The 14,562-nt window shown below is 36.5% G+C and overlaps 1 protein-coding gene across 5 annotated transcripts in view; it reads left to right on the top strand.

Annotated features, from left to right (window-relative positions):
• The first annotated feature begins 3,695 nt into the window (after positions 1 to 3,695).
• LOC106091722 (uncharacterized) overlaps positions 3,696 to 14,562 on the top strand; it is a 90,948-nt gene continuing 80,081 nt past the window's right edge. The window contains exons 1-3 of one of the 5 annotated variants that reach the window (XM_013258353.2): positions 3,696 to 3,955; positions 6,657 to 6,727; positions 7,134 to 7,552. In XM_013258353.2, coding sequence (XP_013113807.1) covers positions 7,462 to 7,552 — 91 coding nt within the window. In that variant the 5' untranslated portion in view covers positions 3,696 to 3,955; positions 6,657 to 6,727; positions 7,134 to 7,461. Of the gene's footprint in view, positions 3,956 to 4,196; positions 4,354 to 6,656; positions 6,728 to 7,133; positions 7,553 to 14,562 lie in introns of those variants that run through there. The other 4 variants (XM_059366126.1, XM_013258351.2, XM_013258354.2 and 1 more) reach the window with 4 other exon arrangements.

The raw sequence follows: 14,562 nt of genomic DNA, 5'->3' as shown, positions 1-14,562 counted from the left end.
TTTATTTGCTGTCAAATTCCGCTCGCGGAATAATTGAAAAATTTCCGCGACCATTCCGAAAGCAGAATAGAATACCAACCCTTGCCTAATCATATAAGAGTCTAAACGCAATCAAGAGTCAAGAGTTAGCGTCAAGTTTTGCATGCATTTTATTTATATGGGAAAGCAAAATACCAACCCTCGCCTAATCATATAAGAGTCTAAACGCAATCAAGAGTCAAGAGTTAGCGTCAAGTTTTGCATGCATTTTATTTATATGGGAAAGCAAAATACGGTCGCGGCTAGAGTCCGATACTGGCGTTATGACGCTCAAATAGAATCTATTCTATTTTGCAGGGTCGGTCTCAATATTCTCTTCTCTCAGCACATTTCTCTCTAAAAACGTCTCATTTTCGAAAAATCGGTGCCGACAATTTCTAGAGAATTTTACTAAAAATTTGTTGTTGTAGCCACATTTCCATGTGGAGGTGGCGATTCTCGTCAAGCTCCTGTACGTGAGTAAACTCATTTCGTTAGAAAGCACCAAACGCCGCGGGAACAGTGTGGCCATTGGTTATTTGAAGGCGCCAATAACTCGCCTTGTCGTATCGAGCATCATACGCAGTCAGTATTTGTGCAAGAGCCGGTGCCGCCCGACCACTCACTGAGACTCTCCGCTCGATACCGCTGATTGTCTGCGACTACCGCTACAGCTACTTCGTATGGAGAATTCCACTATCCGCAACCTGTGGACGCGTCCGGTAGCTCGCAATTAAAACCCCGTTTAAACTGCTCATTAAATCCGGATTTAAGGCTCCTGTCAGTTGATTTTATAAAGGGAAAACCGATGATCGAGCCATTAAATCCGGATTTAAAGAGCATTGTAAACGGGGTTTAAGCTTTTCGTGACAGCAATGAACTCCACACAGATCGCACCTCAATGTTCCAGCCTGTGTGGTGCTCACAGCTATCCCGTGCTATAAGTAACTTTACATGAAAAGTCGTACATGTTGTCAAAATTGCAGATGTTTGTATGTTTAATTTACAAAAACCATACAATATGTTTTAAATTATTAAATTGCATACATTTTAACTCGAATTGCAATTTTCGTGTCACTCATTGAAAAGTGTATAAACTGTAATAGCCAAATACCATCTTTACCACCGGTCTCGCTGCTTCTCTTTCATCGCTCAAATTTGACTCCAGACTTCGCGTTTCTTAATTGGCTTTGTCGTTAGCAATTTTTTATGACTTTGACTCTTTGGTTGGGTTTAGACTCTAATACTGCGTTCAGATTAAAGCTGAGCATTAAGATTTAGTAAACGACTCGTTTTCTCTTTATAATGCTCTGAGAACGACTCGTTTTTCCTTTACAACTTATAAAGGCAAAACGACTCGTTTGCCACAAAAACGAGTCATTCAAAGCATGTGAGCCCAAATAAATGCATAAATTGTGCTAACTAAACACAGCCCCGAATAAAAACAAAAAATAAAATTTTAATTTTTTTCAAAAAAAAAAATTATAGAATAAATAAAATTTCACAGATAAAGCAAGAACAACTAAATCTTAACAATAGTGCATTATAAAATTTATGTTGGAATGTGAAAAAAATAAATTTCCAAAACATCTCAACTAGTGTGAACGGTTGACAACTTGATGACGAAATAGCGAATTGTACCATATGATTTGTGGTTGTTGCACAAATGAGACCACCTTCAATTGTTTCTCCACACAAACAACAAATAAATGTATATTCTTGTCGAAAGCAGCTGGGCTTTAATAAGCATGCAATTTTAAATATAAAAATATCTTTATATTTTTATAAACCGGAGCAAGGTCGGATGTCGGGTTTGTTTTATTTTATTTCCATCACTAAAAGTGAGTCCGGCTATTTTATGACTAAATCACAAAATTTGCACAAGCTGCCATCTGAACATCTCAAATTGCAATGCATTACAACCAGCGATACTTTAGAACAACTCCTATTAGCTTATATTAAACGAAGATATATTCATTTACAGGTAGTGGCAGTTGCACAGCAACAAAATATTAAGTGCACTATCTGTCACAATCAGTAATTCATGCACCTCTGATGTTGAGTATGTTACTTGTTCGCGCCATTTTTCGTTGTTTGGTTGTGCTCACCGAACAAAGCTTAATAACAACGAAAAATGGCGCAAACTAGTAACATACACAAAATCAGAGTTGCACTAATCACTGATTTTGGCAGATAGTGCACTCAATATTTTGTTGTTGGGCAACCGCCGTTACATGTAAATAAATATATCTCGCTATTAATGCCATGTCTACATTGACTCATCTTGTTTTGTCGTTTTGAAGAACATCTCAACTGTTCATGCTAGTTGAGATGTATTGGAAATAGCACATTTTCACTCTCCAACATAAATGTTATGATACACTATTAAGATTTTTTTCTTACTTTATCGGCACCATTTTGTTGATTTTACAATTATTTTTTGGAAAAAAATCAATTTTATTTTTTTAACATTATTCAGGGCTGTGTTTATTAAGCTCAATTTATGCATTTATTTGGGCTCACATGCTTTGAATGACTCGTTTTTGTGGCAAACGAGTCGTTTTACCCTTATAAATTGGAAAGGAAAAACGAGTCGTGCTCTCAGAGCATTATAAAGGGAAAACAAGTCGTTCGCTCAAAACAGCTTTTTTGGTTTTTGAATATCGGCAAAGTTCAATTTTTTTTGCAAAATTAAATAAAAATAGGAGATCCGACACTAAATGTACCTTTAACGATACATTGCGCCTACAGAGGGCGCAATTTATATCTTGTTAGGCGAAAACTTTTTACAATGAATTTCTCTTATGACTTCCAAATGACTTTATTTAATTTATTTGGTTTTATTCGGTCTATATAACTCGATCTTCCGATTTTTACTTCTCACTTTCGTTTGAAATATAGGTGAGGGAAAATGAACAATAGTATCGATATTTATTATTAGATCTTTCGAAAATATCGTATATTGCGATTATCGATAGCTTCACAGCTCTATTTAAAATGTCTATTGAATCGCTTTTACACCAAATCCACACGATTTGATCAAATCTCCCAAACCCGTTTACACTACGTTTGAAGTGATTTGGTGTTCGAATGTTCGAACTAAAATTGACTGCATCAGTGTATTTTGCAGTATTTTTATTGTGGTAAGCAGTTTTATTATTGAAACCATTTTATTAAATTCAACTTCAAAATTTAATAATTTCAAATAGGAAATGTAAGATGTTTCGAAAAAGTGTTGTCGAGATACCGATAACAACCAATAGTCACTACTATCCAAGAGTTGTATGTGAATTTTCCGTATTATAAAAGCACTTTCGAAGGTATAGGAAAAAAAATAGAATATTTACTCTTTCTTTTTTCAATGACGCTCATAATCGAATTTTAAACTTTGTTTAGTCCCTATTTAGTCGCTCGTTCGATTTCCTCCGTACGGGGATGCTAAATAGACTAAAATGTGATATCGTCTGCGGTTGTTTTTTAACTTTTTTGTGTGCCACCGAGAAAAATGTTTGCAGGGTCTTTCGCCATGAACATTTTTTCAGTTGTGTCTTTAAAAACGTCAATTTATTAACAGCGTGTGGTATCTTTGTACGTTTTTGGCGGTTTTGTTATTGTTATAGTCTGGAAAAGTATGCAGCACTGGTATCTATGGATTTGTTTCATTATGGCCCCATCGCGCGCTCCATCAGTTTCATTGCAAATTCCGTACAATTTGCACGCTTAGCGGAAGTTTGTTTACAGAGAGAGTAGGAGAGTGAGAGTTTTTATTTAATGCGTGTATGTGCGTGAGTGTAGTGGTGTAGTGTTGGTGTTTTTAATGCGCCGCTCTTTTTCTGTGCATGGGGGCATTTTTTTGTTTTGAACTTTTCCATTCACAAAAAACGAACCAAAACAAAAAAAAGCAACACAACAACGAACGCAGCTGTTTTTCTAAATGGTAAACTATATTAGAAAAAAACGCGAAAACACACCAAAGGAGGAAACGATGAAACGTTTTTGTGTAGAAACACCGAAAGGCAAAAACCAGTGCAAAAAGTTCATTTTCGCGATATATGTATCAAAATGCTGATTTTTTGTGAAAAAGTATTCGCAATGTTTAAATTGTATATGCAATAATACTCCAATAGATGTATTGCCGCTGTACTGAGCCAAAGTGGTTCCAATAAGAATGCAAGAGTGCAGTGTGCCCTCGTAGTAACATTACTCTCCTTCTCTTCCGTTCCTTGTACTTTAATTTTTGATGAATTGATAATTTGCAACTTTGCTGTAGTAGCTAGTGAAAAAGAAAATCAAAAATGCACGTAAAATAATTCGTGTGTTTGTATGTAAGCGTGTGTAAGTGTGTGTCCAAAGAATTTTTTTAGGCATCAAGAATACTTGAAGTAAGAAGTGCTTCATGAATTCAAAGCAAATTGATTACACTTTGGCAAGATTTAAAAGCGGGATACACTCACTCACATGCTAGTAAGAAATTCGTGCTCGCCTTTTTTGGCAGTGGAAGAAAACGAACTCTAAGATAACACAAAAGTATCTAAGATAGTGCAGGTCTGCACAAAAAAAATTCCGCCTTTTTGCCAAATTGAATTTTCCGTTACATTTGGAGATGCCACACTGTGCGAAAATAACTTGTAAATGTTTTTCATAGTAACATCAAACTTTTTCATGTCGGTACAAGGCATTTTTAGACTACCCCATCTTCAATTTAAAAAATAATAAAATCGCATCCGAAGACGGAGATAACATTCACATTCTGATTCACTTGATTAGAGATTTGTATTCGTAGTAGTTGTTATTTCTTAGAAAGTCTTGTTTGTAATTTGTTTATTTAAAAGTTGTGTAGTAAAGATTTTGACTAAAAATTGCCGATTTCTTCCTTGAGCAATGCTTTTAGAAATGAGTATGAGCCAAAGAAGCGAAACTTCAAAATAAAGATGCTATATTTATATTGAAGTTGCTATACTTCAACCGACAAAATATTTCGTTTCGAATTTCCTTCGTGAATGGTTCTCATTTATGACTTTTGATTTATTTGTTTTACCCACCAGCAGCCATGAAAGGGGGGTGCATGCATTTTGTCATTCCGTTTGCAACACATCAAATACCCATTTCCTACCCAACAATGTCGTCGTGTGTTTGTCTGTTTATCTGTCTGTCCGTCAGTTGCAATCAGGCTACAGCCTTTAAAAATTGAGATATTGAGCTAAATTTGACACAGATCTATTTTTTCTATACGCAGGCTAAGTTCTTGAATTGGTACATTCATCGGACTATATTAAGATTTAGCTGCCACATAGAATTATCTCTCGGTATAAGGTCTTAAGCCCATAACAGACGCATTTATTGCACGATTGTATTAACATTTGGAATAGTGAGCTGTACTAGGGCTTCCGATATTCCAACCAAATATAGTCCATATCGGATGATATTTGCATATAGCTGCCATACGGACCGATCTGCCCATTTTGGGTCTTGAGTCCCTTAGCGCGGCGTTTATTGCCTGATTTTGCTTAAATTTGGAACAGTGAGTTTTTTTAGGCCCTGCGATATTCAACTCGAATATGGTCCTTATCAGATGAATTTTGATGTTGATAAGTATACCGATCGACTTAGAATCACTTTCTGATTTGATTTAGCCATGTCTGTCTGGGAGTCCATGTATTCTTGTCACCAAAGTGCAGGTCGTATTTGTTGTCCAATCATCATCATCAATTTTGCACATATCACTTTTTTGACCCAAGGACGAACGCTATTGATTTTGGTAAAAATCCGTTCAGATTTAGATATAGCTCCCATATATATGTATCGCTCGATTTGCACTTACATAGGCGTAGTAGCTACAATTTTCAACCGATCTGCACAATATTTGGCACGGATTGTTTTATTACTGATCCTAACATTTTTGCATAATTTCATCGAAATCGGTTCAGATTTAGATATTGCTCCCATATATATGTATCGCCCGAATTTTCACTTAAATGGTCGTAGTAGCTACAATTTTCAACCGATCTGCACAAACTTTGGTACGGATTGTTTTGTTACTGATTTTAACATATCTGCAAGATTTCATCAAAATCTGTTCAGATTTAGATATAGCTCCCATATATATGTATCGTCGGATTTGCACTTATATGGCCGTAGTAACAATATTTTCAAACGATCTGATTGAAAGTCGGTTAAGTTTTAGATATAGCTCTCATATACATATATATTTATATATTGCTCGAAATTATAATTGTAGGGTAGGTGTAGGGTATTATATAGTCGGCTTCGCCCGACTTTTGCATTTCTTTACTGGTTTTGTCTGGCTTTTCTATGTCTAAGGTATTAGGTTGTTCTTTTCCCAAATTCATTTTCCTAACATTCAACGATATATTGACCTTCAATAAAGGATTTTTATTTTTAACACTAGAACGCAAAGTAAAGAATTTATTTAACTTCTATTTGGGATATTAATTCTTTAATATCAAGTATCGGGCATCTTACTCCAAAGGAAATAGTTCCTTCAATAGTTAGAAAATTGGGTATCTTTTTTTCGGTGTATTGTGATTTCATTCCTTTTGAAGATGCAACAATTTTAGAAACTTTCCCTTAACTAATCCTTAAATAACCTTTTGTAAAATGTATTTCTTTTTTTGAAGGTGGGTGACATCCCATACTTTTCCTCTACCTTGATATCAGATTCGGACATATTGTTCTAATTGTGATACAGGTGAGTTTGGGGGTTTTTGTTTTTTATTTACCCCTTTTTTTAACTGATTGGTGTTTTTGGTTGCATGATAGGGTCGGTCTACCCTTCAGATATAAAAAACTTTAAACCCTTTTTTAACCAGAGAACCAAACTCTAGATTTGGTGTAAATATGGCTAAATTTGGTTCAGCCTTTTTTAGTCAATACAGAAGGGACAAATCGTAAATTTTGACCTTTGTATATAAGATATACATAAGGACTTTTTTTGATATAGTTAACTCTTCATACTTTAATTTTTTCCAATATGTTTCATTGCATTCGAAATATTTGCTGCGGCCGATGAATAGCACAGCCTCTAAAATTTGCTACCTAATCAATATACATATGTACATACATTAAATTTAATAATGAAACTTAACTCTTTCAAGGTAAACTTGTCGCGCTTACTGGAAACCCACCATCATTTCTAAAAGAAAAATAATAGCAAATACACAATAGCAGGCAGTTTTTGGTAAATTGTAAACGTCATAGAAAAAAGTAAAAAAATCCCCTGCCATTGTTTTGCTTTTTTTTGTCGGCAAGATAGTTGTCTGAAAATACTAAGGAAAAAACAAAACGGTTTGGTTTAAACTACTAAAAAGACAATAAACGTGCGACGCGCAGGCACTCGCACAAAAAGTTTCTTTTCGACACACTGTTAAAAAATCTATCACTTTGCCGCGTGGACGTCGTTGTAAATCCACCACCTCCGGTACCATGGCCACTACAGGAGGAGGGGGAGCAGCTGCTACAAGTGTTGTAGTTCTGGATCGTGGCAATAACACAACATGTACAATCAATCTGCATGGTAAGTATTTATTAGATTTTATTTATTGTAAGCTTTAAAACCGTAACTGTGTGACAACCAACAAATTATTTTAAACTTATTTTTTACAAAAATTCTAACAAAGTAGGTTTAAAAATAATTATTTTGTTTTTAATAAACTAGCTGGCTTGCTTCGCCCTCTTTTGACATCGTCCAAATTTGAAAATTATTATAAGGCTAAGTGTATCAGTAGTCGGCAGTTTGAGGATTTTGTCTTTTTCAAGCCATGCTCCTTCCAGGTGCAAATGTTCAATTTAATTGAAATTTGGGTTTTACAATTCGAAATTTTGTTTTGTTACAGATGTATTAAACAAAAATTTCAATTTCTTTTATTAATATTGTGAAATTTTAATTTTTTTTTAAGTGCTTTTTCACCAGTCGGCACATTTTCCTATGTTTTTAAGTCGGCATATAATATTTTGGTGAAAAAAATATTAGTTATTAAAGAAAACTACTGATGCATTTATTTTAAAACACAGGTTTTATTCTATTAACTCACATACATTACACAAAAAAACAAGGTGTGGGCCGTATAAGGAAATGATGTAGAAAGGTCAATACTACCCAATTAACTCAAATTTCAAGGAAATCCTTTACAAAATAAGCCATTTATGAGGCCAAGTGCAATCGAGAAGTAGATCTATACAGAAGGTATATCCGAATATGGTCCGATATGGATAATATTCGGCGCGAATATAGACGATATCATACCCCCTCTCTCTACAAAGCATTTATTCACAACTTTACGAAATGAGCTTAAGAATTAGCTTTCCTATGCTCAAAACCTTAAATTTCGAGATCAATCTACGTGGCAGTGTAGGTGTGTTTCCTTTTAAGTAGTAAAACACTTTTTGTATATAATTTTTACTTAACATACGTAACATTTTGAATTGTTTGTCAAATATTTATTTCACAGAAAACTTAGATATACATTTTCTTCATTCGTTCTGGAATTGTTAACTAATAAACAACAAAAACCGACTTTCGGATTAATCAATTTATTTCTGGAAAATTGCTGCGTAAACAGCTGTCGGATCAAACATTTACGTTGCATCCCATAACTGGCGATCCTGCCAGGAGCTATTATTGAATTTTTTTGGAAAGGAGGCAAATTATATATTCGGATAAACGATTGCAGCTTTTTCATCAGTTTTTCTTTGTGGAACAACAGTGAGCAGTTTGAGTTTCCGCTAATTTGGTATACCAGCTCTGTGTAGCAATTGGATTTTGGATAATTCGTTACCAATTCAATTTATTTATTCAATTTAACAATTCAATTTATCAAAATACCATTGGGAATTAGCATTGGAAAATAGCAAAAATTTGGAACCTTCTCTAAAATCTAAAATTACGGCAGATTAAGCACTTAGAGACGCCAATTTTTGTATTCTACACTCACTCCAAAATTATGCACCAAATGGTCTGGGAATAGATTCCAAACTTTTATATAAGTTTCGTATTCTACTCTCAAGTGCCGCTGAAGTACCGTTTGGAGTGATTTTTGTGGTGGGGCAGCCCTCCTGGGACTTGATCCCAAATTTTTATATAAGTTTTGTATTCTACTTCCAATTACCTTTCGTTTGGTATGTATATTGCCCCTATCGGTAAACATGTCATTCTTGGGAGGTTTTTGGGGGTGGTGCGGTCCCCCCGGCACGTGAGGTCGAATTGTTATATGAAGTTCGTACTCTACTCTTTAATACCTTTCATTTGATATCCATATTGTCCCATTAGGGCGTGGGTTTAACCACCACTGAACATCTATTCTGGTTTCTCGCCAGGATTTCAACATTCTGCACCATGGTGATATAAAAATTTTAATCTTCATGCCTTCCACAAACCATATCTCGTAATCCGGGATCAGATCTAAGATTGATTTCCGAATTTTCGTTTCTATCTCAAGACCTACAAAAGCGAAGGGAAAAATGATACGTACATTCAACGAAATTTTTTATTCAAAATAGCAAAATTTTTCGCTAAAAAACAGTATGTCTGCTAAAAATGGGAAAGCAGACATTACTGCTGTTTTAGCAAACTTTTGTATATTAAGCCGGTCATATGCTTTGATTACTTTAGGCATTTTTTCCAATAGGAGTCAAGCTACTGGACATGAGAAATTATGTTGGAAGAGGAGATTTTATTTTGTGAAATATTTGCTGTGTGTTTTTAGTACTGGATAGACAAGCCATGAAGGGCAAAAATAAATCATAAAAAAAGTTTACAGTGCATGTCTGTTTGTTTGCCATGAGGTGGTAGCGCCATTTGCCATCCTGTCAAAACAATACGAGGAAAAAAGTGAAAATATTTTTAAAATTTGCAAAACACGTGTGGGCATAGAATTTAAATAAAATTAATGAAGATTTGTGCTCGTAATTTTATAAATAAATGGTTTTAATTTTTTTTCGCCATTCACAATCGAGAATTTTCGCGGGTGGCCAAATTATTGTGGCAACCCGCGAAAGCTGTATGACGACGATAGCATAGTTACACGCATCAAAATACAACGGCTGCGTTGGCTAGGTCATGTTGTCAGAATGGATGAAGAAGCTCCAGAAAAAGTCTTTTGAACGCAAACACGGTGGAACTCGCAAACCGGGAAGACCAAAAGCCCGATGGAAAGATCAAGTGGTGGGATACATCTCGAAACTTGGTGTCAGAGATTTTAGAATGAGCGCAAAAGATCCAGGCGTTTCGAACGCTATTCTACGTTCGGCTAGTGGAACAAATGTTCTTGTCATAGCCAATTAAAGTCAGTAAGTATATTCTCCATTAATGCAAACTGGTCCATCTATTTTACGAAGAATATTTATCTAAAACACTCCAAGCATTGCCTCGTCTGCTTTCACAAGTACCTATGCCTCAGAACTATATAACAATTCGGGTAGTATCAGTGTCTTGTATAGTGTTATCTTCGTCTGTCGAGAGGTGTCCCGCTTACTAAATCCAAAGTAGCATATGTTTGCCAGTATTATTCGGTTTATTTAAAAACTGGTGCCATTCGTTTCGCTTACGGCGGTGCCGAGGTAGATAAAGTTGCTGACTATCTTAAAGTTGTGATCCCAAATTTCTCCATTTTCTTTATCTGATCGGTTGTACAGGGTGTTTTGGGAGTTGATACCATCCATTTCGTTTTATCTCCATTTACTGCCAGACTCATTTTTTCTGATTCTCTTTCGATTTTCTCAAAGGCTGCAGTTACTATTTCCGGCGACCGACCTATGATATCGAAGTCGTCGGCATAGACGAGTAGCAATTGTAGTCTTGTGTGTAGTGTGTCATATCTATTCATATCTGCATCTCGTATAATCTTCTCCAGCAGGATATTAAAGAGATCACACGATAGGCTGTCTCCTTGTCTGAAACCTCTTTTGGTATTAAATGTTTCGGAGATATTTTTTCCTATCCTTACTGAGGAACACGTATCAGCAATGGTTATACATGCAGAGTCTTATTATTTTGCAGGGATACCAAACTCAGACTTGTCTTGAAATGCCTTTGAACGTAAAGGGGTATCGAAAGCTGCTTTGTAGCAAACAAAGAGGTGGTAGGTGTCCTTCTTGGTTTTTTTCCAGGATTTGTTGCAGTGTGAATATCTGGTCTAGGGTGTATTTACCAGATCTAAAGCCGCATTGATAGGGCCCAATTATCTCATTGACGGCGGGTAACCCGTCGGCTCCTACTGCCTTGTTGTTCTTCAGTCGGGTCACAGCTACTTGGACCTCATTCTGACTAGGAGGTAAACATTTTATACCATCATCATTGATTGGTTTTACGGTTTCGTCTTCGCCGCCATCGTCGAACTCTAGCAGCTGGGTAAAAGGTTATTTCCATATCGTCAGCACACTATCTGTATCAGTTACCAGATTTCCTTCTTTGTCTCTGCAGAAGGATGTGCCTGTACCAATGCCATCGGTTTGATGTTTAATTCTTTGATAGAATTTCCGGACTTCATTCTGACTCCTGTACATCTCAATTCGCTCACACTCACGTCTTTCCATTTCCTTTTTCTTTCTGCGGAATAGATGCCCTCCTCTCTCCTTTTCTCCCGATACCTCTCCTTCATCTGGCGCGTTGCTACTGATAATGAGGGTTGCTCTATATGCCGCATTCTTGGCTTCAGTAGCATCTCGATACTCTTGGTCATACCATGGGTTTCTTGGAAGAGGCTTCTGGTAGCCATGTACGGATTTCGCGGAACAAGGAACAAGGAGTGCTTTCATCGGAACAAGGAGTGCTTTCATCAAGCAGTTGGGTTAGTCGAGTGGATTATGCGGCTGCCATTTGTTGTGTTTGCAGCTTTTCAATGTCCAGCTTTCGTGCAGTGTCAGATCGTACTTTCCTCGCCATGTTCAAACGGGTGCGAACCTTTGCTGGTTCCCATGTACGGATTTCGCGGAACAAGGAGTGCTTTCATCAAGCAGTTGGGTCAGTCGAGTGGGGTATGCCGCTGCAATCTTTTGTGTTTGCAGCTTTTCAATGTCCAGCTTTCGTGCAGTGTCAGATCGTACTTTCCTCGCCATGTTCAAACGGGTGCGAACCTTTTCTGCAACAAGGTAATGATCCGAATCTATATTCGCTCCACGGATCGATCGTACATCTAATACGCTGGATGAATGCCTTCCATCTATCACAACGTGATCAATTTGGTTTCTCGTGTTTTGATCGGGCGACAGCCACGTGGCTTTGTGAATATTTTTATGTTGAAATCCGTTGCTCCCATCCACCATGTTTTTTGCCACGGCGAAATCTATTAGCCTTAACCCATTATCGGACGTTATCTCGTAGAGGCTAAACTTTCCGACTGTTGGATCAAAGATGTCTTCCTTCCTTATCTTCGCATTATCTGGGATATTCCCAGAACGATTTTAATATCATGGACGGGACAGCGGTTTGGTGTTGTTGTAACGTCATTTCCGGTCCATCGCATTTCATGTAAGGCGGTAATATCTGCCTTGTACAGGGTATACTCCACCTTATCTATAAAGTGTGCGGACATTCCATGTGCACATCCGCAAATCATGATCCTTTTTTCCTTTGCGTGGGTCGTCAACATTAGGGGGTTCGGTTTCTATTCGCGTCTGTTCTATTTCGCGTCTATTCTATTCTATTCCGCTTCTGTTCCCTGGTTAGGGGCAGCTGGAGGCGAGCGTTGGATCTTGGAGCAAGCGGTTCGCGTCATCGAGGGAAACATATGCGATCCCATAAAACCCATGCGGTTAGGGCGTTGGGCCAGTAACCCGCATCCGGAAAACTGTATGAATCATTCTGAGAAACAAGAGAATAGAAACGGACCCCCCTAACGTTGACGACACATGCGGTGTTCTATTGCGACTTTCAACAACTGTGTCAAATATGGTTCAAATCAGTCTATAACCTGATAGCTCCCATATAAACCGATCTCCCGAATTGACTTTTTGAGCCCTTACAAGCCGCAATTTTTGTTCGATTTGACTAAAATTTTGCAGGTAGTGTTCCGTTATGACTTTCAACAACTATGCCAGGTACGTTCGGAATGGGTCTATAACCTGATATAGTTCTTATATAAACCGATCTTCCGGTTTGAATTCTTAAGCCCTTATAAGTCGCAATTTTCTCCCGATTTGACTGAAATTTTGCATGCGGTGTTCAGTTATGACTTCCAATAACTGTGCCATATACGGTCCAAATCAGACTATAACCTGATATAGCTTCCATGTTAACCGGTCTCTCGATCATCCTTGATCGGTTCCTAGGAGCTTTAATAAAAATTAATAAAATTATTATTAGGGTAATAGTAGAGAGAGTGACAGAGAATAACCCGGGGCAAGCAGAAAATGAACGTGAAAAAGCAGCGCGAGCCGAACAAAGAAAATAAAACCCACCACCACTACCGCCGCCGCTGTGCACCAAAGCACAACGTGGTGGTTGGTTTATTGGTTTTGTTTTGCTTATGAATAATAATAGCTGTGTTTTATTTACCCATTTGTATGGAGAAAAATGTTATCCCCGATTAGCTAAGGGGCTAATCTTATCATATCATCATTCCATCTGCATGACAAACCTAAAAGAGGCAGAACGCAACATGTTTTTTCAATGATTAAACGTTCTGGAATGCAAAAGTTGCTTAGGATTTTAATGAAATCACATGTATGAACACCGACAAAATTTTTTTTTAAATTAAAATTACATATTTTCTTTGTTTTCTTGATATTTGATTATTTTTGAGTTCTGCCAGTGCTGCCAACGTTTAAAGTACAAAGCATTTAGCGGGAAGAGCGTTTTATTTATCCATATGCTAGCGAATGCGCTAGACTGGTAAATAAAACGACCCAAATATTGTTGTTGCTGTTATATATTGGCTTGCAAACCGAATGCCTTTTGACCATAATTAATTACTTTAGATAGTTGAGATTCTAAATTAATAGCTGCAGGAAAATTAACAAATTTTATCTTTGTTTTTTCGACAAAAGTTGTTTTCCAAATTGATTCTTATCTGTGTAAATTACTGTTTGAATGTAAATTAATTTGTTAGGTATATTTTTTTATCTTCTTTCAAAATCATGTCACAAAGTATATAATCATCCATCAGATAAAACGTAATTAAAGACTCGCATGTTTTCCTGTATCAACTTTACCTCACGATCGTAATTAGTCGATAAAGTTATCGATTTTTGAGATAAAGAAAAAAACCAATCAAGACATTTTACCATCTCAAATGTAAACAAAGAAATTCGTGGTTGGTTTCTTCAAGTATATCTTTGAATCAGAAGAAATTATAACCTTTTTTATAAAAAATCTCGATCTTTTTTGGGCATTTAGTTTAGTGGATAAGTGTTAGAATATTCTGTTTTCTAGCTGTTGGCAGGCAATTTCATATTTGCCTAAGTAAGTTTTTTCATTGCGTGAATTTTTGTTAAAATTAATTTATATGGCAACTATATTGAAATATAGACCGATCAGGACCATATTGAACATTGATGTTGAAGAGCCTAACATAGCTCACTGTGCCAAAT

This window comes from Stomoxys calcitrans, chromosome 3 (assembly GCF_963082655.1).
Source record: "Stomoxys calcitrans chromosome 3, idStoCalc2.1, whole genome shotgun sequence".
Classification (NCBI taxonomy): Eukaryota; Metazoa; Arthropoda; class Insecta; order Diptera; family Muscidae; genus Stomoxys; species Stomoxys calcitrans.
The sequence above is the reverse complement of the archived record's forward strand: the minus strand, read 5'-3'. Positions and strand labels throughout refer to the sequence as shown.